Source organism: Dipodomys ordii, unplaced genomic scaffold (assembly GCF_000151885.1).
Source record: "Dipodomys ordii isolate 6190 unplaced genomic scaffold, Dord_2.0 Scaffold161, whole genome shotgun sequence".
NCBI classification, from domain to species: Eukaryota; Metazoa; Chordata; class Mammalia; order Rodentia; family Heteromyidae; genus Dipodomys; species Dipodomys ordii.
In genome coordinates, this window is record NW_012267377.1 from 380,288 (window position 1) to 398,132 (window position 17,845).

The 17,845-nt window shown below is 43.5% G+C and overlaps 1 protein-coding gene across 1 annotated transcript in view; it reads right to left on the reverse strand.

Annotated features, from left to right (window-relative positions):
* Nucleotides 1-8,463: 8,463 nt before the first annotated feature.
* Vps41 (vacuolar protein sorting 41 homolog (S. cerevisiae)) overlaps nt 8,464-17,845 on the reverse strand; it is a 126,723-nt gene continuing 117,341 nt past the window's right edge. The window contains exons 25-28 of the mRNA XM_013033002.1: nt 12,601-12,700; nt 12,451-12,495; nt 10,177-10,256; nt 8,464-9,157 (exon numbers count right to left, since the gene is read on the reverse strand). Coding sequence (XP_012888456.1) covers nt 9,077-9,157; nt 10,177-10,256; nt 12,451-12,495; nt 12,601-12,700 — 306 coding nt within the window. The 3' untranslated portion in view covers nt 8,464-9,076. The remainder of the gene's footprint in view (nt 9,158-10,176; nt 10,257-12,450; nt 12,496-12,600; nt 12,701-17,845) is intronic.

Below are 17,845 nucleotides of genomic sequence, written 5' to 3' on the forward strand. Positions count from 1 at the left end.
GTCTAGACAGAACCTCCTTACCGAGAGGACCTTGATAACTCAGCCCTTCTGTGAATGTTCCTTTTAATAGATTTACATTTGTAAGCTTCCAAGTAATACAGAAATATTTTCTTTCTTTTCTCAGCTTTTTCACTGTGGCTGACAATCTACCACTTCAGACATACTTGCACTTCTGGCTTTTTGCTGGTTAAGTGGAGAAAAGTATCAGTGGAGAAAAGTATCAAGGATTTGTCTTCCTGGTTTGCTTCAAACTGTGGTCTTCATAACTCAGACTCCTGAGTAGCTAAAATTATAGGCATGGGTCACTGGTACCTGAGCCCACTGGGAGGACTCTCATTCAAGACAACAGTGTTCCAACAGACAGTGTCAGCAGAAGTTCCATTAAGAAAATAATGGAAGGTGGCTCAGTGGTAGAGCGCTTGCCTCGCATGCATGAAGCCCTGGGTTCAATTCCTCAGCATCACATAAGCGGAAAAAGCCAGAAGTGGCGCTTTGGCTCCAGTAGTAGAGCGCTAGCCTTGAGCTGAAGACCTGAGGGACAGCGCCCAGGCCCAGAATTCAGGCCCCATGACTGGCAAAAAAAAAAAAAAAAAACAAAAAAAAGAAGAAAATTATAGGCAGAAGTGAACAAAACCCATTCCTCTTTTTCCCATCTTTTCCCTTTGCTTCTCATTCACAGGAAACTTACTCCTGTTACTTTTAATCATTATATCCCCACCCAATGCATCAACGAGCTTATATCTACAACCAAACATAATTGTTTTGGTAACTTACACATCAGTTCAATTTGGTATGTTATGGTATGATATGAGCCATTTCAATATACTATTATGTAACTTGCTGATTCACACTTTACTGTGCCTTGATCCATTTTAGTACTTTAGAATTTCCTAGCTGAATCCTGGCTCTGAAGGCTTTTACTCCTTTGCTTTCACAATGCTCATTGCTGGCCAGGCTTCTCTGCACATGTGTGAAAACTTTTCTAGGGTAGATCTCCACAAGTAAAATTCCAGAGGTAAGGCTATGTGTATTTTTAAATTTTAATTAAAATTGCCAAGTAACTTTGCAAAAGCTGTGACCAATTTACACTTGCAACTTACATCATAGAAATGTATCTGAGCTCTGTCCTCCTTGCCCATTGCTGAATCATATTTAGTCGTATTTCCTAAGGGTTAGTGAGGTTGAAGTTTTTGTTAGTTGGCCATTTGCTTTTGCTTTTCAGTGAATTTTTTCCCTACCTATTCCATGGATTATTTAATTCCTTTGCTGCTCCTAGCCCACTTTCTTTTCTTTCTAAAGTTGATCATATTTGCTTGTCTATTCTATTTGGAGAAGCTTTTAAATTTGTAGAAGGTAGGTGTCACTTTTAACCTTACCTTTTTCCTTCTTTTCCCCCTTTCCTTTTTGTATTTCTTCTTCAGATTTTATATTGTGTTAAAAATATTTATATTGTGTTAAAAATTAAAGACTACATGTGGTCAAGCTTCACCTACATGTGAGAGTGCAAACTGACACATACACAAAATAGATACAATAAATAGGTGAAATTCTGACACCCATCCTGGCAAGAACTAGCAATGTTATAGGAACCTGTAAGTCATTTTCATTTTTGACTAGTAATGAAAAAGACTTACAGATTCCTTTCTGAAGATACTGGCACATCTTTAAAACATTAAGACATTCTTGCAGGGGCAAGGAGAAAACCCTGAAAGATACTCGTGTTCAAATACAGACTGACAGATTGATTTGTGCCACCCAGAAGGCTGAGCAAACTTGAGCACACTGGGAGGACTCTCATTCATGGCAGTCAACAGTGTTCTCACAGAAGGTGTCAGCAGAAGTCTTTAACACTTTGTGCCCTCCCACCGCTTACAAAGGTCTCTGTTGGACTTTTACTGTCTCCCTGTTCAAACAGAAAAGCATAGAAAATTACTGAAGGCATGACAGAAAAAAATTTGTACATTTTTAGACTCAGAGTTTGATAAAAGAACCTTTTCACATCGTGATAGTTGTGTGTAGATTGGCCAGGTTTCTTCCATGTGTTTTATACCAAAACGGAATTGATAAACCATTTTCTACAAAACTAAAAAAAAAAAAAAAAAAAAAAAAGAATCCAAGCTTACAAAGTCCATAGGACCCCTCCAATTCTCCTTCCTGATCACAAGGCACATCTCCCATTCTCCTAATGTCCTCTTGCCTCCCTCCCTCTGTCCCTTCCTTTCCTTTTCTCCTTCCCTCCTTCCTTCCTCTCTGATATCTCTAGCTTCTCCATCAGTCCAATTTCCATTCCTGTAACAAAACGTCTTCATCTGCGTACTTCTTTTAACCTAACTGCCCAGGACAACACCTGCACGGGACATAATGGTCTAGGTCTATGTTTACCTTACTTTGCTCTTGAATTTCAGCCTTTTTACTCAGGCTGTGGGCTGGGGTGGGAGTGAATGTCTCCAGGTGTGTGCATGTGAACTAAGTTGGCAAGTTGGGCCATTCACAGTAAATGTAAAGAATTTTCTGAAACTGAGCAATTGGCTTCCTGTCCCTGAGCTCTGCTTTGAATAAACTGTAAATGCATTTCTAGGAAAAGCCTTGAGGCTAATATGTCTCTTCCATTCAAGAACATCACCACTTGTTACTGAAAAAAAGTTTCCATTATTTTTGTGGACACAAAGAATTATATTCATAAAATCCTACTTGTGGATCTGGCCGCTTTGTAGATCCACCAGTGAGCAGCCTGCTGAGGTTATTGAAGTCATTTTTCTATATTAACTGAATATAAAAAATTGTAGGCACTTGGGAAGGAAACTACAATCTAATATGTTCCCAGTCATCAGGAAGGAGTGGTTTAAATATGTATTATGGGTACAACCTTGAATCTCGGGTCATCTAAAGGTTATTTAACAGAGAACCAGAGATACTGCATACAGGCTCAGGTGGTTTATTGGGAGTGGAAGAAATAGGGTGAAAAGTCAAGCAATAATTCCTTTTCTTTGTGGATCTGTTACACTGTGCACCAAACAAAATAGCATCCCTTGGGAAATGGACAGTATCTTGGGAGGTTTCTGGAAGATCATGAGGCTGAATCTTTCACTGTATGGCTCCACTCTTGAACCTGGTTAGAAAATGAAAGGACTAGGAATGGTCAGTGTTTAGTTAAGTTGTATCATGTCTTTTTGAGAACATTAAATGAACAATATACATTAAGAGCCTACTGACTTTGTTAGGAGCTAAAGAACAAAGCACCTTTAAACTTTGTGTGTTTGTGTTTGTGCATGTGTGCGCGCACGCACGCACGCACGCACGCACACACACACACACACACACACACAACCAGTCCTGGGGCTTTATTTTAGGACCTAGGCACTGTCTCTGAGCTTTTATTTCCAAGGCTAACACTCTACCACTTAAGCTACAGCTCCACTTTCCCTCCTCCTACCTTTTTGGCAGCTAATTGGATAAGAGTCTCACAGAATTTCCTGCTCTGGCTGGCGTTGAACTGTGATTCTCAGATCTCAGCCTCCTGAGTAGCTAGGATTACAGGCACAAACTGCCAGCACCTGGCTCACTTTTTAGCTTTTATTCTTCACTGTATTCCTATGATAGGATGGAATGCTGTATGAAAATGTAGGGAAAAGGGCTGGGAAGGTGGCTCAGTGGTAGAGTGCTTGCCTTGCATATATGAGGCCCTGGGTTCGATTCCTCAGCACCACATAAGCAGAAAAAGCTGGAAGTGGTGCTGTGGTTTACATGGTAGAGCACTAGCCTTGAGCTGAAGAGCTGAAGGAAAGTGCCCAGGCCAGAGTTCATGCCCCACAACCACCACCACCACCAACAACCACAAAATAGAAAAGAAAAAAAAAAGAAAAAGAAAATGTAGGGACTGAAATGATTAAGAAAAGCAGTAAGAGCCATACATATCTGCTTATGACTTCTTTTTATAATTCATTTACTTTATTGTTATTATAAAGGTGAAGCACACAGGATTACAATTATATGAGTCAGGTAATGAGTATATTTCCTTTTGTACAGTGTCATCCGTTTCTTCACTCTCTCCCAGTCCCTCCCTCCCATCTGCGTCCCCAAGTTGTATAGTTCACTTCCATCTGTGTCCATTAAGCCCCACTGCTGCACTTTTTCACCTGTTTTTCCTCGAGTTCTGTACCCTTCTCCCCATCCTCTTGAAGATGTAAACGTGAATACACCATACATTAAGAAGATAGAAGCATCATAGTATAATAACTTTTAGGGCTGGGAAAGTGGCTCAGTGGTAAGAGTGCTTGCCTCACATGCATGAGACCCTGGGTTTGATTACTCAGCATCACATAAGCAGAAAAAACCAGAAGGGGTACTATGGCTCAAGTGGTAGAGTGCTAGCCTTGAGCTGAAGAGCTGAGGGACAGCACCATGACCTAGATACACACACACACACACACACACACACACACACACACACACACACACACACACACACACACACACTCCCTAAATGAAGGAGTTCTATATTCTAACTGCATGGGGAATGTGGGTTTGCAGACAGCAGACAGCACATAGCTGGCTTCCTGTGGTACCTCGCTCCACAGTGGGCTCAATAATACTTGGTGTGCAAGAATTTCAAGCACTGATCCTTGCAGCAGAGAGCAGCACTCCATTGGCAGAAAAAGGAGTGACTATATTGTCCTATTTTCTAGGGCAGCATACCCAGACTGGATGGCTTTAACGATAAAATGTGCATTCTCAACATGCTAGAGACTAGCAGTTCAGGATCAAGGTTTTCATAGGTTTGCTTCTGGGATCTTTGTCCTTGTTTGCAGATGACTGTCTTCTTCGGGTATCCTGATAAAGTCCTCCCTCCATGTGTATGCATGCCAGTTAGCCAAACTTCCCCTTCCTGGAAGGGTACCAGTTCTGTTGGATTGGGGCCCATTCGTAAGACCTCAGTTTACCATCACGACCTTATTTGAAGGTCTGATTTTTAAATATAGTCCCATTCTAAGGTAGGAGAGTTAGGACTTCAACATGGGAGCTTTTAGAAGCCACAATTCCACTAACAACATGTGTAGAAGCATACTCATTTTCCTTTTAGAAAACAATTAAATTTGCAAGATAACACATCTAGAAAAGATATTAGGAGTTATCCGTTTCTCTGTAACAACTATCCAGCATTATGATGAGTGGGAAAATCTGAGCAGAAAGGAAAGAAAGCTTTACAGTGGATCTTGTCTAAGGGTGGGGGTGGGTGGGAGAAAAAGCCCACATAGTGACAGTGAATTAATGAGCTGGCCCTATTCAGACACATGACAGATGGGCACAGGATCCAAGTACAAAGATAACAGAGTACAGAATATCTGGTTAATTTGGCCAGGGCTGATGAAGGGATTGAGGCATGACTGGAGTGGAACGGAGCCAGATGGACTTCCTTGGGCTGCTAAGAGGTCAGTAGCTAGAGAGATGGTCCCCCAAAACCTAGCTCAAGCTACCTCTCTTCCTGGGGCCCCAAACCAAGAGGACTTACTCACGCCTAGAGGGACACATCCAAATGTCAGTCCCTTCATGTCAGGCCTGTCCTTCTCCTATAATAGCTTGCACTAGTGAACCTTAGCAGCTGGACTTCTGGAATGATACGAGAGCTGCCCTTTCCCCTTCACACCACCTACTGTTCAATGTGGAGGACTCGGCATGCTCCTGTTTCTGAAACTTTGAAATTCTGCACTACCCGATTCTTCACTTGCTCCCTAATGATAGGATTTCAAAGTCTATCCTTCGTCTGACTATCCTAATTTGGTCAAAATAAGTTTAGAAAATGCACTAAGGAAACCACTCTCATATGCAGAATGCAACTTGGGATAAATAGGAAAAATAACCCCTTACCATCATTCAGTAGATGTTTCACTGATGGTCCCTCCCTATTTTTGCCGAGTAATGGCAATCAAGATAGTTGCTATTACTAAGCACTTGTGTGAATTTTAAGTATATAACAAATTACCCCCAACGTTAGCAACTTAACACATGACACTTTTACCTCAGATGGTTCCCAAGGATCAGGAATCCAGGAGCAAGTTGGTGGTTCCATCTTAGTCTCTCATGAAGTTGCAGTGAACTTGTTGGCTTCCACTGTGGGCCTGGAAGGACTGCTCCTAGACTCCGTGAGATGGCTGTCTGTGGGGGCTTAGCTCCTCACTAAGGGCACTGTCCATCTACCATTTGACTTCCCTTTCCTTCTTTACTACCTAATCTGGGGAATAATTAGTACTAATGGTGCTGTTGATCCTGTTGTTCACCAGTGGACACTGGTATAGGTGGGGGAATCACCACTCAAATGCTCTCAGTCGCAGATCAAACAAGTACTTGCGCCATGCTCTTCCTTTATTAGTACTAGCTAAGGGTTTTCCAGGCACCACACTGAGTGACATCAGCATCTTCCCAAGGAGGTGCAACAACCATTTGCTTGTTTTATTCATAGGGCAAAGTCTTCAGAAAAGCTAAGTAATTTGCCAGAATTGTTGCTCAGTTAAAGGACAGAGCAGATACGTAATGCAGGTGTAATGTCAGAGCCTAGTGCAAGTGTTCCTGCTTTCTAATGTAAGATCTCTCTTCATTGGATGGCTAACCCATCTCAGCCTCCTGAGGAGCTAGGATTAAAGCTGTGAGCCATGGTGCCCAGCTGAGGTGTGTGTGTGTGTGTGTGAGAGAGAGAGAGAGCGAGAGAGAGAGCGTGAGGGAGAGAGAGCGCACATATTTGTGTGTTGGTTTTGGATCTTAAACTCAGGGCCTGGACACAGTTCCTGAGCTTTTGTGCTCAAGGCTAGCACTCTACCACCTGAGTCATAGAACCACTTCCAACTTTTTTGGTGACTAATCAGAGTTAAGAGTCTTATGGACTTTTCTGCCTGGCTGGCTTCCAGCCTCAATCTCAGCTTCCTGAGTAGCTAGGATTACAGGCGTGAGCCACCGGTGCCTGGCCAGCTTAGTCTGATATTGCTTTTATTTTTTGACTACAAGAATTCTCACTTGGGGGTAGGTGGGTAGGGAAGGGATAGCAGGGGAAAAACAGAGGGGGAGGTAACAATGCTTGATAGGAAATGTACTCATTACCTTACTCATGTAACTATAACCCTTCTGAACAGTATCTTTTCAATAAAAAAATTAAGAAAAAAGAATTCTCAACCCACAGATGTTAACAAGTTTTCTGTTTGCAGCAAATTTTTAGTTAATTTGGTTGTGATGGTGTTAAAGTACATATTTTAGTATAATGAAAGAGAGAATGCAAATTAGCCTTCGAGTGAGTACTAACCATTGTCAGGTTCTTTTTCACATCCTTCCTAGTGGCGTGACTATAATCTGGTTTATAGTAAACCTAGATAAATCAGGCTCTTCTTGATGGGCCCAGGGACTCCTTTCTCTCCTAATTGCCTCTAATGTGTGTGTGTGTGTGTGTATGTGTGTGTGCGTGCATGTGAGTGTGTGTGCGCATGCTGTGGTAGGGGCGGTCTCACTGTACAGAAAACAACTGTGCTTATTGTTTGTGAAGGATGGGTTCCTATAGCAAACAAAATCTAGCAGGGAAGCATAAGAACGCAGTCTTGGAATCGTCATGTCGAAAAACGAACTTTACAACTTTGGTGAGGGTGGGAGGGTGGGGGACACGGGAGGGGGGGAGATGGGAAGGAATGGGAAGGGGAAACTTAGGAGGAGGCAACAATGCTTGATAAATGTACTCATGATCTTGCCCATGTAATTGTAACCCCTCTGTACGGTATTTTCACAATAAAAAAAAAAAAGAATGCAGTCTTGGGATGAGAAGGCGGAGGGGGCCACTCAACAGTAACAGAGCTTGGTCCTCAATTTTCATGACTAACAAATCAGTTGTAACTATTGTGAAGAGATGTGCTGTGCCTCTCTTCTGCATCAGGCCCTAGACCTAAGGGACAGGGAGCTCGCTCGCTCTGTGGTCAGGCACTCTCCTCTGTGACCCCAATCACACTGCTGTGTTTTGTTTCTTTACCTTAAGTGAATGAATAGCATCTTCCTGGGGATGGGAGTGCTCATAAGAAGCAGCTCAGGGGAATGGCGGATGCAGCCTGGGTCTGCAGTGCTCATCTGCATTCTGCCTTCTCTCCAAAGAGAGCACAGCACTGCTCTCTTCCTATCCATGTGACCAACAACAGGAATGGGTGTGTGTCCTCAAGCTTCTACAGCCTACAGGAACAACCATGAGGCCATGTGACCCACCAGTGACTGGAAGACACAGCAACACATTTGAACTTTGTGTTCTATTAAAAGGCTTCATGGAAGGCCCATCCTCTGCCATTTCTGCCATCAGGCTATCCCTTCTGGGAACCTTGCTCTGATTAACAGGCTACTCCTGTGCTCCTTGCTGACAAAATCCATCCACAAGTCTTCAGACAAATCTGTGCCTCATAAGGAATAGATTTCATGACAGCTGTTGGCTGCAGTCAATATCTTTCACAATGAGAAGAGCAAACATTTATTCAAACAACAAACACAGAGAACTGGGGAGGGCCAGACACTGACTAGTCAGAACATACAGCACACAGGATCAGTATACAGCAGGTTGCAGACATCAGCCTGCTCGTTGTTCCCACAAGTCACCGGATGGGGACAATTTGCAGTGTTTCATTAAAAGCCTATCAGGAAGATAACCACAGATCATGAGATAAAAGAGCCAGGCCAGAATGCCAGAACTGATGTTGGCAGAGCATAGGGAAACAAGGTGTGAGCTGTGGAGGAGCTTGCTAGGTACCTGTGGTGGGTGACACAAGTCTCAGCAGACCACTTCATTTAGAAGGATTTACAATGCCTGCAATATTTATATCTAACTCCAAGTCTCATGTGTTTGCTTGCTAAATGGTAACGAGCCAAAATGAGTAAATGTTGAAATCTTGACCCTGAACCCAAGACCTAGGGAAAACCCCCAATTCATTCAACAGCCTGGAGGAACCTGGAAAAGGCAGGAGCAGATGGAGAAACTGCTTGGAGCTCAGCCTAAGAGGGCAGGAATAAGGCTCTGAACAGCCTGCTGCAAACACGTGTCTGTGGTGCTAAGATGCACGGGCACCAGCTACTTCTTCATCTCCAAAACCACGCCACCTGGCCCATGGTTCTTAGCGCTGCAGATGCTGCAGTGCTGGGTTGGAGAGTTCTGAAATGGAATTTAAAACACAGCTTAGAAACGTGTCTTCTCTCCCCTTCTGCAATCGTAATGTTACTGTAGTGCTGGCTAGGAGGGGGACGGCTCTCAAGTGGTGAAATGTCTCTCCTCCGGAGGTTATGTTTGGTTCATGCTGCAACTCAAGGACCCCTCCCCCCCCCCCCAGCAAGACCAGTGTGTCATGACTCGGGACTGTGACCTCATGGTGAAGGACAGCAACAGGAACTAAAATGATTCTTTGCACAGTACTGAGGCTCAGCCTGAGCCTCCAATGTCCCCCGGTTAATCCACTTAATTGGGTATGCTTTTATGCTTCCTACAGTGCACTTTACATGCTAGCACCTATAGGTCGATGAATTAACTTCTGTCCTGGAATGTGACAGCACTGCCACCCCTGGGTATCTGAAGGAAACTGGTTCCAGGACTCCTCAGAGACACCCCAACCACAGATGTTGAGCCCCATATAGAAAATGGTGTAACATCCACTAGTCCTCCACACACTTTAAATCACATTTCGGGACTAATGAGGAAAATCATGGACTGCACATAGCACAGACACAATGTTTCACTCATTGTTCTTTCTGTTCTGGGGTTTCTGAACCAGGACCTCATGCTTCTTAGGCAGGCAGCAGGCAATCTACCAAGTGAACCAAGTCTCTAGCCCTTTGTATTTCTCCATATGGGTTATTATGAGGCCGGTTGTCTGGCTGCCATGGACCACAATTCCATCTCTGCTTTCTGTGTAGGTAGGATCACAGATGTACACCACTAGGCCTACCTTTTTTTGTGTGTGTGTGATGGGGTCTTACTAACTCTATAATTCTTTGTATCTCTACCTCCTGTCTTCCAAAATGTTTGCTGGATGTCAGCTGAATGCTGACAGCTGGCAGAGAAACCACAGCTTACAATTCTCCAAGGCCAAAGCCATGGGTGAATGGTGACGGCAGTGCACACCTCTCCCAGACCGCCCCCCGCATGTCTCTGATTGGCAGGCGCCAGCAGCCACTCACCATGGTGGGCACAGGCAGGCACTCCCTGTGGAACATGTGTCGGCAGTGGAAGACCACCACGCTGAAAGGCCGGGCCGCATCTGGGAGGGGGATGAGTGGGCAGAAGAAAGGACAGGTCAGTGCAAGCGGAGAATGGAAGGGCCATGCAAACCTGACTAAGTGAAGCCCTGGCTTACAGGGGCAGCCTTTGGGCTGAGGTGACCAGATGCAAAGCAGGCACTGTAATTGTGCTGCATGATCCAGAGGCAGAGGCTCGCTGCTTGGCCTCTGTGCCACTCACCAAAATAAGAAAAGGAGACAGTTTCATGGTAAGTGCAGCAGTAGTCATTAGAAAAGAAAAAAATAGAGAAAATACTCATACCCAGTATGTGTGTGATCCTTTGTGCAACCCAACTCAACCCAACCCACACATAACCACTATGCCCTACACTGCGGTTTATAAAAATGGGTCCCAGGCCAGCTGGGGCTGCCAAGCCAGGGTTGGAAGCCCAGGCTACGAGCCTGTGTTCTACCACATCCCTGTTTGGACAGCACCTCACCCTGCTTCCTGAGCCCAGCTCAGGTCTGAGAGGGCTTAGTGCCCTGGGCAGGGAAAGTAAGAAAGTAAGTGAACACGTGGTGCTGAGGGACACACAGGGCCCGTCTATTAGAACATGACCTAAAACACTATGAGAGCCCACACCTTCCCCTAAAGCAGTGAAAATTCAAACCTGCTTCCTTTAGAAAAGCTAAACGGAATTACTTTTCCTGTCATTAGTAAAGAATCTTGTAATGTCAAGTAAATGCAGGTCAGTGGAGTCTTCTTGTTTTATTTTTGGTGATACTAAGGTTTGAACTCAAGGACTTGCAATTGTTAGGCTTGCTTGCTATGCTGATAAGCCATCAATTAAACCACACAACTAGCATGTGGTTGGTTACTTTGGAGGTGGGAGTCTATGGACTTTCTGCTCAGGCTGGCTTGGAACTGTGATCTTCCTGATCTCAGCCTTGTGAGTAGTGAGAATTACAGGTGTGAACCAATGGCCTATAGCTCAACTGAATCGTTAGCACATCTGCATGCCAAGTTTGCATTTAGACAGCATTTTAATATATCAATTATTCTTCAATTTCTAATTATGTAAGTTCCTGTTCTCACATCCTAATGATCCTTAAGTAAGAGGCTTTTTCATTATGCATGACACAAATAAGCAAACAACAGCTTCTATCTTTTAAAGAGTTGTTGTCCAATTAGATATTGAGTTTGGTAGCCCCTTGACATTGGTGGGTATAAAGCTGTATAGAGGCCACCACTGAGGAAAACCGCAGACACTCAGGACACAGACGCAGTACTCTACCACGGACGTGTAGGCTGTTCTCTTCCCTCATGCTGTCCAGCTCAGCTATGGACATGCTTTCCACCTTTCAACAAATCCCAACAGCTTATCACTTCAATTAGCAAATCATGTTATTTCTGGCTTGGAGGAGCTGTCATCACTTTCCCCTTGGTTTTGGCCACTGTCTGCTTTGTGGGAGTCATATTTTCACAAAATCAAAGCCGGAGGGCACCCAGTAGATCAGACATGACGAGACACCCCTGAGAGCAGCACAGGAGTGAAGTGCCTCCATTCTTTACTTTTTTTTTATGATTATGAAGGAAATCATATCCATAAGAACTTGGGTGAATAAAGTACAACTCAGTTGTATTTTATTGTTTGAGTTGTACTTTATTGTTGTATACAGTATGTATGGGAATGTCACATTTTGATCTGAAAAAAAAATGTGCTTATAGATATATTTTTTGACCACTGGTGGTCAAAACCATGAGTAATGAATCCATCAACAGGTGGCTTACACTCTGTCTCCTGAGCTATGCAACCATCTGTGCCCTGTCCCCACACAGCTACGAGACGATTAAGGAAGAGCACCTGTGAGATATCTCCCAGACACATGCACGGCTGGGATGTAAGTGTGGGCAGTGTTTGTTCTACTGTGGAACTATCTTTCTCAAAGAATGGCCTCTAAGCCAGCACACTGGCCAATGCCAGTGTGGTGAGGAGGGCGCATTGTCAGGTGCTGCTTGGGCTCAGAGCAGGCCCTGAGTGGAGTTGCCTTGTGGGCTCCCAGGCTCTGCACGCTGCACATGGTGGTTTAGCCCAGCACACTGGGGTGCACTGGCATATAAGAAGAGCCTTTTTTGAAGCTGTGTGAAGCAATAGAGTTCCATATATAGGAACTAGCTAATTTCAAAGTCTGAATGGCAGCCATCACTCACATCTGAGAAGTGAGCTTCCTTACCTGTGGGAAGGATGGGGGACAGGCACGATTCACAGATATTCTCCTCTGCAAGAAAACACACATACTTGGGATTAAGCAGGGTCAGTGTGGGTTTGGCATCTTCTGAAAGCGGGACACATGGTGCCATGTGAGTTGTTAAACCTTACCTACCATCAACCAGGACGCCTTTCATTTGAGTTCGGTGCATTTTCTTCAACAATGACAAAGAGTCAGCTACAAGAATCTTCTTGCAGCCTTCACGAAGCAGAATCTAATGCACACATTAAAAAAAAAAAAGCAATCTTAAATAGACTCAAATACAGTGGGGAGGGGAGTCTTGTAGATAAATTGGAGAATTTGTACACTTGAAATACTCCTAGGGCCTCTCTTGTCCCCTGCCTCAGTATACACTCTTCTGTTTCAACTGTCACCAGACAGACCTCCGCAGGCCTGACTCAGTCATTACTCACTGCAATTTACTTAGTTAGCTTTTATGATGATACAATGTTTCTGTGGTAATTGTAAAATGGGGTACAAATTCTGAAGTCTAGCCAGAGATCTTTGCCCAGGATAGGAAAACTGCCACTCCTAAAACCCCTAAATTATCCACTAATCTCATAAACCCGTCTATTTGCCAAACACATATGTTCCAGGTCCATATGGCACAACACACTGTGTGTGGATAGGAAACTGAATAGAAAAACATGTGACTGTGAGTGGCTGTGCATCTGGGCAGGCTATAGGACCAATTTGCTTGTGCAGGTGTGAATTCATACCCTGGGGAAGGGAAGGGAAAGAGCAGCCAATCTTGGTCATCTAGGGTAGTCATCTATAGCAACTTCATTTCCCTAAACCCCTGAGAGCATTGGCCTTGGGAGAATCCAGCCAGAACTGTACCACATCCTAATTATATCAAGGCAAACACTTAGGAAATGTAACTGATGTCTACAATACAGTTCTACACTGGCCTTCTCTAGTTCTGACGAGCAAGAGATTACATGATTTGAGAATGCTTGCATTTATTGAGAAATTGCTTTTGACATCTGTTCCTTCTTCTTTCCCTACCTTTTCAATGACACAGTCTCACTATGTAGCCCAAGCTGCCCTGAAACCATATATATGCATATATGTACACACACACACACACACACACACACACACACGAACAATCACCCTGACTAAAACATAGTATTTGCAAGTGCCAAGCATCATGGTGAAATGCCTTTGTTACAACAATTAGCAAGCAAGTGACAATAACAATATTAAGAAGTTGAAACATGTATGGACTGGGGTGGGGGAAGCAATGGGTGGGTGGCAAGAAGGATGGAGGGCAATACAGTCCTAAGAATCTATACACACATCTGAAAATGGAACGAGCAAGCTCAATGTGACTGACTGGAGGAGAGGAGGTAGAAGGGAGAGTAATGGAGAGGTAACATTGATCAAGATGCTTTGAATCCATAAATAGGTACATTAATTTTGAAGCATAAACAAAGACAAAACAAAATCAAATAATAACATGTTTGTGGAACCTTCTTGGAATTGTATGCCTTTTTTTTTTTTAGCTTTTTAAAAAAATTGTGAAAATACCATACAGAGGGGTTACAATTACATGGGCAAGGTAATGAGTACATTTCTTATCAAGCATTGTTGCCTCTTCCTTTGTTTCCCCTTCTCATCTCCCCCACCAGCCCCCTTCAACTCCCCCCCCACCCCCCCGCTCCCCATGGCCAAAGTTGTAAAGTTCGTTTTTTGACATAACGACTTGTATATCTCATTGTTACAATGGGTCCACCTTATAATGGTCTCTAAAAGAAGTTTTGAGAAAGAGAATAAACAACCACCAGTGTGAAAGAGCAGCCTTTCTCACAGGAAAAAACAAAAATCCCAAATCTTTTCTTTTATCCTCAAGAGGGAAGCAGCCCAGGGAATCTTCTGAGCAGCCTTCCCAATAGACCAACCTTTCACAGAGGCCTCCGACCCAGTGGGAACAACACATGTGTTATCTTCAGTCTCTGCTACCTTCCCTCTGGACCTCTCTTCTCTCTTGCAAAGCTACTCCTTGGCTGGAGGTTTATAGGCAGCAATGGATCTCTGGACCTGCTGGCTAAGTAACTCTGGGCCGCCTAGACTATCAGCCAACAGCTTACATAGTATAAGGGGAAGCTCTAGGTATATTTTAAAATATAGTTAAGAGGATAAAATACTTATTTAAGAGCAGTTGTAGTGGCTCTTTCTATGCGTATACATTCATTTTTAATGTGTTTTTTTATTGTAAAGATACTGTACAGGGGGGTTACAGTTACATGAGTAAGGTAGTGAGTACATTTCCTATTGAGCATTGTTGCCTCCTCCTTTGTTTTTCCCCTACCATCCCTTCCCCACATCCCCAACTACTCCTCTCCCATACCAAAGTTATAAAGTTTGCTTTCAACAGTATCTTGTACATCTCATCGTTACAATGGGTCAACCCGTATCCCTATTTAAGCATTTTGTTTTTTCCCTTACCCTACCCAAATTAGAAAAGTGTATATATACAAGATGTAGGGCGCCAGAATTAAATACAGTGAAAACAGGGGTTATACCGTGGAGGAGGAACATACCAAAGAAACAAAAAAAATAAATTACATAGTACATTATAAGTACGTTAAAAATAGCAACAAAGAAAAAACCACTTGTGTCCCTGTCTTGGGGCTCATTTCACTTAGCTTCATCTTATATGGTCATATGTACATAGCTTTTGACCTTTTCTGCTTGTCCCAGACATATACTAGTTATTGCAAATAAGGGAAACCATGGGACCTATGTTTTTTTGGGCCTGGCTTACTTCACTTAATATAATTTCTTCCAAGTCTTTCCATTTCCTAACAAATGGGGCAATGCCATTCTTTCTGATGGAGGGATAAAATTGCAGTGTGTGTACACACACACACACACACACACACACACACACACACACCACATTTTCTTGATCCATTCAACTACTGAGAGCATCTGGGTTGGTTCCATATTTTAGCTATGATAAATAATGCTGCAATAAACATAGTTGTGCTGGTAGACTTGTGCTGTATGGACTTGTTTGTGATCATTTGGGTAAATGCCCAAAAGTGGGATTGCTGGGTCATAAAGCTCTATGTGGAGTCTTTTGAGGAACCTCCATATTGCTTTCCAAAGTGATTGAACAAGTTTATACTCTCACAAACAATGCAATAGAGTTCCCTTTTGGCCACATCTCCTCCAGATTTCTTTTTTTTTTTTTTGGGTCCGGTCATGGGGCCTGAACTCTGGGCCTGGGCGCTGTCCCTCAGCTCTTCAGCTCAAGGATAGCGCTCTACCACTTAAGCCACAGCGCCACTTCTGGCTTTTTTCTTTTTGCTTATGTGGTGCTGAGGAATCGAACCCAGGGCCTCATGCATGCAAGGCAAGCACTCTACCACTGAGCCACCTTCCCAGCCCATCCTCCAGATTTCTTGATTCTAGCCATTCTAACTGGGGTGAGGTAGAATCTCAATGTTGTTTTGATTTGCATTTCTTTTATGGCTAGAGAGGTTGAGCATTTCTTTATGTGTCTATTGGCCATTCTTCTTTCCTCTTTAGAGAAGTTTCTCTTTAAGTCTTTAGCCCACTTATTTATTGGGCAGTTGTTTCTTTGAGGATTTGTTGTTGGGAGATTTAATTTTTTTTTTTTTTTTTGGTTGGTCATGGGGCTTGAACTTTGCGCTTGGGCGCTGTCCCTGCACTCTTCAGCTCAAGGCAAGTGTTCTACTGCTTGAGCCTCAGCGCCACTTCCTGAGATTTAATTTTTTGAGTTCCTAGTATATTTTAGATATGAGACCCTTGTCCGTTGTATGGCTAGTGAAGATCTTCTCCCAATCTGTGGACTTTCTATTGATCTTGCTAGCTATGTCCTTTGCCATGCAGAAGCTCTAAGTTTCATGCAATCCCGTTTGTCCAACCTTTCTTTCTTTGATTTGTTGTGTTTCTCGGTCTCTATTAAGAAAATTTTGGCCTGTGCCAAGGAGCCCTAGAGTTTCTCTTATTCCTTCCTATAATGTTTTCAGGGTGCCTGCTTTGACTTTGAGGTCTTTGATCCACTTGGAGCTGATTCTGTTGTAGGGTGATATATAAGGATCTAGCTTTACTTTTCCACAGGTGATTAACCAATTTTGCCAGCATCATTTACTGAAGAGGCTTTCTTCTATTTTATGTTTTTAGCTCCCTTATCAAAGATTAGATGGCTATAAGTCTGTGGGTTCATTTCTGAGTTTTCAGTTCTGTACCACTGGTTCTCAGGTCTGTTCTTGTGCCAATACCAAGCTGTTTTGATTACTATGGCTTTGTAGTAGAGTTTGAGATTTGGTGTTGATATTCATCTAGCACTGTTCTTTCTGTTAAGGATTGTTTTTGCTATTTGGGGTCTTTTATTGTTCCATATGAATTTTTGGATTGCTTCTATTTCATTGAAGAATGAGGTTGGAATAATGATAGGTATTGCATTAAATTTGTAGGTAGTCTTTGGAAGTATTGCCATTTCTATGATGTTGATCCTTCCAATCCAGGAGCATGGGAGGTTTTTCCACTTCCTAAGTTCTGCTTTAATTTCCTTCTTCAGGTTTTTAAAGTTGTCATTGTAGAGGTCCTTCACTTCTTTAGTTACCTCCTAGGTATTTTATTTTTTGTGGGGCTATTACAAAAGGAGTTGCTTTCTTGATTTCAGCCACATTCTTCTCATTGTTGGCATACAGAAAAGCCATTGATTTTTGAGGGTTAATTTTATACCCTGCTACTTTGTTAGGCATTCATTTTGCATCTACTATTTTTATTTATTAAGAGCCAACTCAGAGCCATTCAGATTTGCTCATGAAGAATGAACGATCAGCGAGCCCATGATGGTGTTCAAGGCTTGGCTCTGCGGGTGAGCATGCAGGCACTGTGGAGGTTGGGAGGAGAAAGACCAGCGCTGACTTGTTGGAGAGGACAAAATGACTTCTCAATGTGGCTCTCTGAGCACACCCTGCCTGCCCCAGGAGGTAAGGACCAAAGTGCTGTCTGCTGTTCAGGACACTCATGCCCTGAGCTTTATAACATCCACACTGAAGCCCGATTCAAGCCCAAGTGAGGGGCTTCCAGGCCAGGATGGAGGTCCTCAGAGCAGTGCATGGCACTGTGCCACTCAGGCCTCCCCTTTGCCCCCAAGCTCCTACTGCCTTCTGGCCTTTCTCTTTCTAGCTTAGTAAAGTTCCCCCTGGGTCATCTGCAGATCTCCAAGTCCCACTGGGGAAAAACACTTGCCCATGGTTTGGCTCTCTGCAGAACAGGTCCTCCATGTCTTTGGCTTAAGTGCCTCTCATTAAGCCCATTTCCCATAAAATCTCCTTAGCGAAGGCTCCAAGATCATTCACCCCCCACAGGAAGG